The following is a 12,624-nucleotide window of genomic DNA, read 5'->3' as shown; positions in this document are numbered from 1 at the left end:
CCAGCTTCTCGGATTATTTGCTCAGCATACAGGTTGAATGAGTATGGTGAAAGAATACAACCCTGTCGCACACCTTTCTTAATTTGAAACCATTCAGTGTTCCCATGCTCTGTTCAAACAACTGCCTCTTGGTACATGTACAGATTCTTCATGAGCACAATTAAGTGTTCAGAAGTACTTATACTTTGTAATGTTGTCCATAGCTTGTCATGATCCACACAACTGAAAGCCTGTGTAGTCAATAATGCACAAGTAAACAAAATCCAACATCCATTCCTGCTAAAAACACTCAACAAAGTAGGAATTGACGGGAAATTCCTCAACATAAGTGACAGCATATATACAAAACCAACAGCCAACATCACTCTCAATGGAGAGAAACTGAAAGCCTTTCCCTTGCAAACAGGGGAAGTCTTAGCCAGAGCTATAAGGAAGATAAGGAAATTAAAGACATCAAAATTGACAAAGAGGAAGTAAAACTCTCTCTTTGCAGATGATATGATCCTATACATAGAAAACCCCAAAGGCTTAGCAAAAAAACTACTGGAACTCATTGGAGGATTCAGCAAAGTGGCAGGTTACAAGAACAACATACAAAAATCCATTGGATTCCTCTATACTAATAATGACAGCGCTGAAAAAGAAATTAGGACCGCAATACCATTTACAATAGTCACCCAAAGGATGAAATATTTAGTCCTAATGATGGATGCACGACTCCTCTATGCTGCTGCTCCATCTACACACCGTGATGCCCGCAGACCCGAGCACCTCCTGGCCTGAAGTGGCAGGGGCCACAATAATTAAGGAATTAAAATGAAGAAATTGAGACATATTAATCGAGGAATTAAAATAAATAAATGAGACGATGAACTATTTTCCTTGGATAGCAGAGCTACAAGGAAGAAATATTCTATGCACAGGTCCCTAGTTAATTTTTCTCTTGTTGAATCATTCTCTGATTTATTCATGATTTTATTAGTATCTCTTTACTTTAGATTTTGACTCTCCTACACTTTAGTATATTTTTATTAACAGTTAGAAGCCATATATTAGCTACATTTATTCTACTTGTAATCATAGGTAGTTTTAATACTTATATTAACAATGTTCTTAAGACTGCTAGGAGACAGGATTTGTCAATTGAATTACTATGAGCTTAGGCTTAGTGATTATAAACATTCTTCCTTGTAGCCTTAGTTTAAGACAATAAAGAATCCCTAAAAGCAACTAGGCTATAAATAAGGGCTATGGGTACAAGAATTCCTAAAAACAATTAGACTATAGATAAGGACTATGAGAATCTACAGTTACATAAATAAGAAGTCTGATCAGTAAAATAGGGAAGTTGTTTTTCATAGCCTCAGTTTTTTTAAATGTTCTGATAGGTGATGTTTTTGTAGGCTATAAACAGATAGTGTATGGAAGAAGTTAATGGAGAGTTAATTGCACCTAACAACTAAAATTAACAAGACTTAACAGACAAAGGTTAAGAAACATATGTGAAGGTTAACTTGCTTCTCAGAGAAAAGAAAAGATTTATGTAGGAACAAATGTTTAACTAAAAGGTTTCAAGGCACCAGAATGTCTCCTATGCATTGGGATAATGTCTCTTTGCTGTAACTTCTCATCCCTGTTGTAAATCTAAGGGTCGTAAACCATGAAGAATGTGCCCCAGACTAGATTGTATTTTGATGACATTGATTACCGTGAAAACAATGCTTTTTTTTTTTTTTTGTAATGGTATATAAGAGGGTTGTGAAAGAGGAAAAGTAGTAGCATAGAAATAAGAATAATAAAGTATGTAAGAAGAAGATTTTGAATCACGGCCCATCTTTCCGACGTCCGCAGCCCCTTCTGGGTAATCCTGGAATAAGTTTGCTGGGGCTGGCTACCGGCACTGAAATTGGCCACCTTGGCAAGGGTTGATTTCTAGGTAGAAAAAGTGATACCTTTCTGCATTGGAGAAAGTGGTTTGTCAAGCAAGGAAAGATTCCTATAAGAAGAGGGGTTGCTTTAGAAATTCGAGGGTAGGCTATTGAAGGGCTGCTGCTGAGAATCAAACATCTGCTTCAACAGGCATCAAGATGAAGACAATAAATCCGTTGGACAGATGTTTTAAAAAAAGAAAAGAAACTGAAGTCATCAACAAGTAAAAACATACCGGTATATAAGAGCTTATAAAAATAGCGTATGGGGCAAGCGCAGGATGAAAAATGTTGCATTTGCGTAAAACAACAGCCGGTCTTTTAATGTAAAAGTATCAGAGGCTGTGGAATTAAACAGAAGTTTATAATATCTTAAAGTAATTTTTACAAATCCACCTCAAAATTGAAGCATCAGAAAAATAAACTCAAAAAAAGTAAAAAGGTAAGACACTTACTTGGTGCACACTACGTGGGTAATAACATCTCTATGCATATAACTGCGCTCATACATGGATGCACTGGGGAGATTGTCAAGATAGACTCTTTCAAACTCTAGAACTGAAGAAAAAGTAAAAAAAAAAAAAAAAAAACATTTGTAAGACAAATGGAACTAAATATTATTTTGTATTTTCTTCATTATTTAAAAAGTTCTATACTCTTATTTTGGTAGCATAGTGGTTACGTGGTGGACTGCTAACGGAAAGGTCAACTGTTCAAATGTATCAGCCACTGAGGGAGAAGGACAAGGCTTTCTGCTCCTGTAAAGATTTACAGCCTCGGAAACCCAATACAGGATCACTAAGAGTCAGAACCAACTTGGCAGCACACTACTACATTTTACTTTGTATTTTCTCCTAGATTTTAGTTGTTCTAAATTCACATGTAATGATGAAAAATATCCAGTGTCTGCTATGTCATATGTAACTGTTATTATTCCAAAGTACTTAATTATTTAGTCAGTCATGACAGGTTCCTGGGTATTATAGAGATGCTAAGCTTGTCCTGTGAAGAATTAATTGGATCTGGCTTAATGTGAAGTGCAATTAAAAATACAAATTCTTTAAAAATTCATGAAAGTTGTTTTAATCACGCAAATACAACATTGTTGTTGTTGTTGTTGTCAGGTGCCATCGAGTCAGAACCGACTCATAGCGACCCCATGCACAGCAGAACGAAACAATGTTCGATCCTGGGCCAACCTCACTACCGCTGCCACACTTGAGTCCATCAATGATGCCACCTGGCTGATCCATCTCATTGGGGGTCTTCCTCTTTTTCTCTGACCCTCCACCCTACCCAGCATGACATCCTTCTCCAACGATCGTTTCCTCCGGACAATATGTTCAAAGTAGGAGAGACGAAGCTTAGCCATCCTGGCCTCCAAGGAGCACTCTGGCTGCACTGCTTCCAAAACAGATCTATTGGTTCTTTTGGCAGTCCATGGCACTTTCAGTATTCTCCTCCAACACCACAACTCAAAGGCATCAATTCTTCTACGATCCTCCTTATTCACTGTCCAGCTTTCGCATCCATATGAGGCTATTGAAAACACAATGGCCTGGGACAGGCGCACCCTAGTCCTCAAGCTGACATCTCTGCTCTTCAACACTTTATAAAGTTCCTGTGCAGCAGATTTGCCCAGTGCAATACATAATACAACATTAGTACTAATCTAAATTAACACATGGGATCAATCTCTCTTACTACTGCATGCCATCAAGTTGATTCTAACTCATAGTGAACCTGTACAGGGTTTCTGAGGCTGCAGATCTTTACAGGAGCAGAAAGCCTTATCCTTCTCCCTCAGAGTGGCTGATAGAAGCAGAAAGCCTCATCTTTCTTCTACAAGTTGCTGGTGGATTCAAATTGCTAACTTTGTGGTTAACAGCCCAACGTGTAACCTACTACTCTAGAATGGAATCAATGTCTAGATATGGCATTGAAACAGTATAGAATAAGCACTGGACTGCTAACCGCAGGTCGGCAGTTCAAACCCACCAATCACTCCTTGGAAACTCTATACAGGGTCTCTATGAGTCAGAATCGACTCAGTGGCTCTTAACCACCAACTTTCTTTGAAAGTACTGATTCTGTATTTAAAACTCATAAACACAATACATATTTGGAGCAGAGAAAACCCTGATTCCATTATATGAGTTATAAACAATTTTACTAGCCAAAAATAATATATTATATGTTGTTGTTGTTGTTAAGTGCCGTCGAGTCGGTTCCGATCCATAGTGACCCTGTACAGGGTTTCCGAGGGTGTAAATCTTTACGGGAGTAGAAAGCTCATCCTTCTCCCGCAGAGCGGCTGGTAGTTTCAAACCACTGACCTTAAGGTTCACAGCCCGATTCGTAACCACTACGCTACCAGAGCTCCTTATATTATTATATATGTACCAAATAATATAATCCAACTGTGGCCAAACATGCTTATAAATGATGAGCTGTTTCAGGGTTTTTCATTAACTATTCTATAACAAATTCAAAGTTATCTCCTACAAACTACTTCCCCCCTCATTTTAGTAACAGAACCTCCATACTTACAAGGTTACATAAATTAGCTTCCAACTCAAAATTACTTTTTCTCACCCTCTCCTAAAATTAGGTATGACCATGTGCCTAAATTCAGGCCAATGAGATAAAAGTGGAGGTGCTTGCTGTGTGAAAATCAGAAGTCTCCATAAAAAGAAGGCACACCCTCTTCTCAATCCTTTATCTTGGAATTGGGGTATGATCACTGTACTGTAATTCTAATAGCCACTCTGGACAATGAAGATGAGAACTACAAAATACTGAAGTTAGAACAGAAAGTTAGAAAGAGTCTAGGAGCATGCTGCCTGCTTATCAATCCTGGTCTGCCTACTTAGGGACTTCTTTTATATGTGTGATAATCAAATCTGTTTTTATACTTGTTATCACTTTGGGTTTTTCTGTAATATGCAGCTAAATTTAATCCTGCCAGAAGTAAACTCCTTTTGCTGTTCACTGGTTTACTTATTGTATAAATATATGTCAATAACCAAAGAGTTCCAGTAATATGACAAGGAAAATAAGATATAATCATGATGGTTAAGAAACAGTTTACTTAAATAGCGACCCTGCGCAGGGTTTCCAAGGCTGTTAATCTTTACGGGAGCAGAACTCCTCATCTTTCTCCCACAGAGCAGCTGGTAGTTTCGAACTGCTGACCTTGCGGTTCGCAGCCCGATTCATAACCACTACGCTACCAGAGCTCCTTTTACTTAAAGGTAGTGACATATATTTATATACGATGTCTTCTGAAACTATCTTTAAAAGTCCAATGTCCAAAGTTTATATTAAAGAGGATGGCTCAATTTCTTGAAAGTTAAAAATATAAAACTACTACACTTTGGACTATATCTTAAATGATATTTTTCTACCATTTCATACTTGTTTTTAAATATCAAGTTTCTCTTTAAACTGAATACAGTGCTGACTGACTTAGCTCCAATATGCATCTGATTGAGGGTATTTTCACACCTAATGATTTCCAAATTTGTATCAACTATATAGGACTCCTAGTGTGACACTGTGGGCTAAGGCATCAGACTGCAAAGTCATTTGAACTGCAAGGTTGGTGGTTCAAGGTCACCAGCTGCTCCATGGGAACCCAATACAGGGTCGCTATGGATCAGAATCAACTCGACGGCACTTAACAACAACAACAAAATATTAAGTTTGGAGTCCTGGTGTGGCGCTGTGAGTTAATGCACTGGACTGCAAGGTCAGTTTTAACAGCAAGGTTGGAAGTTCAAGAACACCAGCTGCTCCTCAGAAACCCTTTACAGGGTCACTATGAGTTGGAAACATTGAAGAACTGACTCAATGACACTTAACAACAACGTGTTAAGTTCAGAATCCTGGTGTGGTGCTGTAAATAAGCATTGAACTGTGAACCAAAAGGTCAGCAGTTCAAATCCACCAGCTGTTCCTTGGAAACCCTATACAGGGTCACTAGGACTCGGAACTGGCGCAAAGGCAACAACAATATATTAAGTTTGGAATCCTGGTGTAGGATAAGTACTGTACAGCAAGGCTGACCTGAACTGCAAGAAGGCAGTTTAAATCTACTAGCCACTCCTCAGAAACCCTGTACAGGGTGAGTCGGAACCGACTCAAAGGCACTTAATAACATATTAAGTTTATAAAATATTTGTCTCTTGACACAAATATCAGCAACTTGATACTCTGGAAGTTTTCCATTTTTTCCCTCTTGGTTCCATAAAATAAGGACATGCAAAAATAGTAAAGTGTAATAATATAATTAACAGCATATTTATTTACTCAAAATATATTTATAAATACCTGCTATGTGCAAAGCATTATATCAAGCAGTAGAGAAAAACAGGCATACATCTTGCCTTTATGACAAAAATGGAGATAATCAGACAATCACATGGATAAACATACAATTACACACTGGCAAGTGCAGTAAGGAAAAAGGAAGTCATTACATTTTTTTTTTGTCTAAGATTTAAAAGTAACACCTGGTATAAAAAAGGTAATTAAGGGTGTCAATGTGCAATGTTCAAAAAAGTAGATTCTCTAAAACATTGAAAAAATTTAAGGGTTACTCACAAGGAGGAATGCAAGACTTAAATTGAATAGAGACTAATACTGTTAACTAATGGTACCTGGAAGAGATTGCAATCCAAGTATATGATTTATTGAATGTAAAACTGATTAATTGCTCCGGTGTGGCACTATAGGATCTGCACTGGATGAGAACCACAAGGTTAGCTGTTTAAACCCATTAGCTGCTCCTCGGAAACCCTATAGGGTTGTCATGAGTTAGAACTGACTTGACAGCACTTATCAATAACAACATACCTTCACTCAATTGACAATAAAATGTTCAAAACTTGAGGGTTGCTTATATCTTTAGCTGATAAGTATCACTTCAGAGTTAAGATCAAGGTGCCTTAGAAACTCAGCCCAGACTGGAGAAGTCACAGGCTTCCCAAAAGAGGGTGACAGCTGAGCTGAGCACTAAAAGTTGAACAGATGTAGCCCAGTGAAAAGGGTGATGGAAATTATTCTAGGCGGACATCATGATTCTTGGGCAGGCATTCAGAGGAGAAAATGAACATGGTTTAAATGGTTGGTGCACAGTAAGCAGGAAAGACACTGGGTTGGGTGGAGGTCGTTGTTGTTAAGTGCTTTTGAGTTGGCTCCAACTGATAGCGACCCTGTATAGGGTTTCTGAGGAGCAGCTGGTGGGTTTAAACCACCAGGCTTATAGTTCAAACTGACCTTGTGGTCCAGTGCTTATCCTTACAGTGCCATACCAGGACTCCACACTGGATTGGGAGAAGAGATAAATGGAAAGATCTGACTGAGGAGTTATGATGAGATCTGATCATTGAGGGACTTGTAAGCCACATTAGGGAGTTTGAACTTTATTTCGAAAGCAATAAGTTTCAAGTAGGGGAGAGTGATGAATTAATATTTAGTTTGGAAAGACATTGCAAATATATTAAGACCACATATTGATGATCTTTACTATGTTACAGGAATATATGAAACACAAGAGAATTTAATGTATTCCTTTCCCCATCTTTTTTACTTATTCAAAATTGGTCAGTATACACTTTAGTTGCAAAACACTTTGGTCCATGGCATTTCATGATATAGTTTAAGAATCACATAACTTGGATTTTAGATGTACAAGCTTGTGGTCCAGGAAACTTAAGTAACTTTCCCGATGTCAGAAAACCCACCAGTGGAAGGGTCAGGGTTTAAATATTATTTTAAATATAGGTGTCATACTACTGCTTTCCCCAAAACACTACCGCCACCGTGGCAGCTTTCATGTGGGGAGCGTCAGTACTCTTTCTAACCTGCAAAAGAGTAGGAAATTCCAACCTCATAGAGTGGCTAACAAGATTAAATAAGCAGGAAGCACACAGTATAGACAAATATTAGTGTCTGTTGTTAAGTACCATCGAGTTAGTCAGTTTAAAAATTCATGATTATTAAGTGTTTGTAGTTATTGTTAAGTGCCGTACAGTCGATCCTGACCCATATATACCCTGTATGGAGTTCCCAAAGAGCAGCTAGTGAGCTTGAACCAATGACCTTGCAGTTCAAACAACTCTGCAGTCTGATGCATTAGCCCAAAGTGCCACACCAGGACTCTATATATAGACATCATCAAAAAGTCCCTGTACAATGCCTTGATTATTATACAAATTATATAGCACTCTGGTGGCCCTGAGGGTTAAGTCTGGGCTGCCAACTGCAGCATCCTACCAGCATGTGTCTGCTCTATTCCATTCTACAGGCTGTCTGCTCCTGAAAAGATTTACAGTCTCAGATGAAGCCCTATGTAGGATCACTGTGAGTCGGAATCAACTCTCTGGCAGTAGTTTTGGTTTATGTATGTGTGTTGTTGTTAAGTGCCATCAAGTTGGCTCTGACTTATACTGACCCCGTATATAGGGTTTCTGAGAAGCAGCAGGTGGAGTTGAACTGCTGACCTTGTAGTTTTGTCCAGTGCTTAATCTACAGCACCACAAAAGGAAGTATTGTACTTGGGGTAAAGTGCCATCAAGTCATTAAGACTCACAGTAACCCTGTATAAGGTTTCCAAGGAGCAGGTGGTGAGTTCGAACCACTAACTTTGCCTGACTTTGAGATACAGTGCTTATCCTAGGGCACCACACCAGGGCCGAAGTTGAATAGCTTATATAAAATGTACATAAACTATACGCACTTTCAGAAAACAGCATACACTTTCAGGAACACCTAATATATGAATACATTATATATAAATATTAACTTTTGGTGTGGCACTGTAGGATAAGCACTGGACTGCAATCACAAGATTGGCAGTTCAAATCCACCAGCTGCTCCTCAGAAATTCTATACAGGGTAGCGGAGTCGGAACCAACTCGACAGCACTTAACAACAACGTAGATTAATACGTGGCACTGATTTTCAATAAATTGATAGTTTCTTAAGCACAGTGATTATGTCTTATTTTCCTTTATATTTCAGAATAATGTGAAAGTACAGTGGCCAGAAGAATCAAAAAACCCAAACTCACTGTTGTGGAATTAATTTCAACTCTTAGTGACCCTGTAGAACAGAGTTGAATTGCCCCTATAAGATTTCCAAGGCTGCAAATCTTTACCTAAGTACACTGCCACATCTTTCTTCCGCAACTGGTGGGTTTGAAACACCAGGGCTTCTTGGAAGAAGGCGACCTTCTATTCTTGGGGCACAAAACTCCACAATCACAAATCCCTATTCAGGTCTGGCTAGAACTCTAGCACTCTGAGGCCTCACGGCATTCTAACTTTGCCCTGGGTCGATCTCTGCAGCTACCTTTCCTTTTCTTGGCCAGAGTTGCCTCCACAGGTAAAGGCCCAACCCAGCGCTCTTCATTCTCCTCATCATTTTCTTGGGCCACCGACGCTGCCAACTCCTGTCCGCTGGGTTCCGTTTTTTCCGGATCCTCCTGCTCCCGGCGCCTTCTCCTTTTCAGGTGTAAATCACCACCACCTTCCGCCGCCATGCTGCCCGAGGCGTCAGGAAATGAGCGACGCTCTCCGCTCAACTACCAATCTCAAACCAGCGGCGCAGTCTTTTCGTAAACAGCCAGGGAGTTTCTTGATTGGCTGGAGTAGGCGCGACGGATCCAATCAGCAAGCAGCGCGCGCGTAAGTACTTGGCCCTAGCCGCGCAGACGCGATACAGGCTGAGAAAACTTGGAGTTCGTGGTGCTGTGTAAAGGTAAGAGGTGGGTGGGAGGGCGTTTGATTACTGTTGAAACGTGCGGTAGAGACGGACATCGTGCGGGGTATGGGATTTCAGCTCCGAAGGTTGAAATCTTCGGCCGGGGAACACGCCTCGGATCCCTTTCCTCTCGGGCTCTTGTGCCACTTCCAACTCCAAAACCCCGGGGCGAAGACCGAGGGGTGGGACATTGAAGGGATTGGCGAATTTGGGGACCTTCCATCTATTGAGATGTAGCGCTGTGGGTTAATGCGCTGGACTGCAAAGTCAGTTTGAACCTCACTGTCGGCGGTTCAAGCTCACCAGCCGCTCCTTGGAAACCCAAAACAGGGTCGCTGTGGGTCGGAACCGACTGACGGCACTTAACAACATCAAATGCTCCAAATAACTCAAAACCTGAGCTCTTTTATTGTCGTACCCACTCTGATGCGGTGGCGGGTCCTCATTATGGTTTTCAAAGAGGAAAACAACCTATCTCAAGATTTAAACTAACGTGGCCGTACTCCCTTCCCCCTGGTTTAGGCTTTCATCTCTTAGCGGCATTCTGAACGTCAGGCTCTCTCTTTCTCTCTCAATAAACTAATTTTTTTTCGAGCAACTTTAGGCTTAAAGAAAAATTGTACAGAAAATACAGAGTTCCCATATATCTTTCTCTCCCTCCTGCACACTGTTGCTTTTGTTACTAACAGCTTACATTCCTGCGGTGGTGGTAGTTGTAAGATGTGGACTTGGTTCGGAGTCACACAACAGAACCAAACACTACCGGCCGCTGGTGCCATCCTCACAACTGTTAATATTTTTTTAGCCCGATATTGCAGCCACTGTATCAATGAAACGGTTGTTGACGTTATGTGCCTTGGAGTTGGTTCCGACTCAGAGAGACCCTGTACAGGGTTTCCGAGGCTGTACAGAAGAACTGGTAGTTTCGAACTGCTGACCTTAAGGTTTGCAGCCCAATTCATAACCACTACATCCTGGTGTGGCGCTGTGGGTTAATGCTCCAGACTGCATAGCCGTTTGAACTGCAAGGTTTGAGGTTCAAGCTCACCAGCTGCTGCTTGGAAACCCTATATAGGGTCGCTATGAGTCAGAATTGACTCAATGGCACGTCAAAACAACAACAACATATAATTAACAACAACAAATACGTTTTTGCGCCTTTTCCAGAATGCCATCATGTTGGAATCAGTTTGTAGCTTTGTCAGAGCAGCCTTGTTAATATGCATTTATGCTTCCTCCATGCACTTTCATAGTTTGAAAGCTCATTTCTTTTCGTTGTTGAATAACTCCAATATACATGTACCATCTGTTGAAGTTGTTTGCTTCCAAATGTGGGCAATTATGAGTAAAGCTGCTCTAAATATTGGAGTGGCGCGGTAGGATAAGCACTCGAACTCAAGGTCAGTTTGAACTGCAAAGACGGTGCTTTTGTTGTTGTTAGGTGCCATTGAGTTTGTACTGACACATAGAACAAAACTCTGCACAGTCCTACGCCAACCTCACAATCTTGTATACATTTAAGCCTATTGATGCTGCCACTGTGCCAGTGCATCTCGCTAGGGGTCTTCCTCTCTTTCTTCAACCCCCCACCTTACCAAACTTGATATCCTTCTCCAGTGACTGGTCCTTCCTGATAATATATCCAAAGTATGTGAGACAAAGTCTGAAAATCCTGGTTTCCAAGGAGCACTCTGGCTGTACTTCTTCCAACACAGATCTATTTGTTCTTTTGGCTGTCTATGATACTTTCAATATTCTCCTTCAAAACCATAACTCAAACACATCAATTCTTCTTCGGTCTTCCTAAGTCACTGTCCAGCTTTCGCATGCTTACAAGGTTATTGAAAATACCATGGCTTGGGTCAGGAGCGCCTTAGTCCTCATATTGACATCTTTGCTCTTGAACACTTCAAGGAAGTCTTATGCAGCAAGACTTGTTTCGTTACAATGATTATAATTTGCTCCATATACCATTAGTTAACAGTGTTTTTCTCTATTCACTTTAGCTCTTTTTTTTAAAAAACACTCAAGCATATATAATAATTTATACCACCAAAGGGCACATTCTGCAAGTCAGCCTCATGGCCACCAGCTCTTAGTCCCTCTTTTTCCATGCATCTGGAGTCCTCAGCTGCCCCCTCTCTCCATGTCCCCATCTCTGCCTCCATCTCTGATATCGCTGCTTCTCTGGATAAGGTCTTGCATTCTGCTTGTGCTCTTCTCCCCTGATAGTCCTAGGGTCCTTTGTTTCAGGATTATAAGATTAACTACTCCCCTGTTTTTGTTATAAAACTTCTACCTTTATAATTGTGACAGTTGCAATTAGTCATGATAGTAATTACTCACTATTGAATCCTAAGAATCCTATCCCCATCTCTTTTAACCAGACCCGTCTAGACAAGGTGAAAACTATTCAGTAGACACTCTTTATTCCCCTACACATTGTTAAACTAAACTCCCCCTTGAAACCTTGTAAGCCAGTCACATTGTGCCTTTATTACCCCCTCATTTTAGGTAGCCAATTAAGTTGCCCATCCCTATCTACCCTGTGTACAGACGGGATAGCATTGATACTTGATGTGAGGACTCCTTCACTCTCTGTTGGCATTTAGAGTTACTACCTCTGAGAGATATCATTGCTGATGTCCGATGTATCTTGGCTGAAAGCAGAGAATATCAGAAAGATGTTTACCTATGTTTTATTGACTATGCAAAGGCTTTCGATTGGGTGGATCATGACAAGCTATGGACAACATTGTGAAGTATGAGTATTCCAGAACATTTAATTGTACTTCTGAGGAATCTGTATCTGGACCAAGAAGCAGTTGTTTGAACAGAGCATGGGAACACTGAATGTTTTAAAATTGGGAAAGGTGTGTGACAAGGTTGTATTCTTTCACCATACTTATTCAACCTTTATGCTGAGCAA

The 12,624-nt window shown here is 40.3% G+C and overlaps 1 protein-coding gene across 3 annotated transcripts in view; it reads right to left on the bottom strand.

Annotated features, from left to right (window-relative positions):
- The window catches only part of PPWD1 (peptidylprolyl isomerase domain and WD repeat containing 1), a 40,147-nt gene extending 30,601 nt beyond the window's left edge, over positions 1–9,546 (bottom strand). The window contains exons 1-3 of one of the 3 annotated variants that reach the window (XM_006869112.1): positions 9,285–9,353; positions 7,796–7,832; positions 2,384–2,486 (exon numbers count right to left, since the gene is read on the bottom strand). In XM_006869112.1, coding sequence (XP_006869174.1) covers positions 2,384–2,486; positions 7,796–7,832; positions 9,285–9,353 — 209 coding nt within the window. Of the gene's footprint in view, positions 1–2,383; positions 2,487–7,795; positions 7,833–9,284 lie in introns of all 3 variants that reach the window. The other 2 variants (XM_006869111.1, XM_006869113.1) reach the window with 2 other exon arrangements.
- Positions 9,547–12,624: the final 3,078 nt, after the last annotated feature.

The sequence above is a fragment of the Chrysochloris asiatica genome, unplaced genomic scaffold (genome assembly GCF_000296735.1).
Source record: "Chrysochloris asiatica unplaced genomic scaffold, ChrAsi1.0 scaffold00126, whole genome shotgun sequence".
NCBI lineage: Eukaryota > Metazoa > Chordata > Mammalia > Afrosoricida > Chrysochloridae > Chrysochloris > Chrysochloris asiatica.
This window is presented reverse-complemented; position numbering and strand designations above follow the sequence as displayed.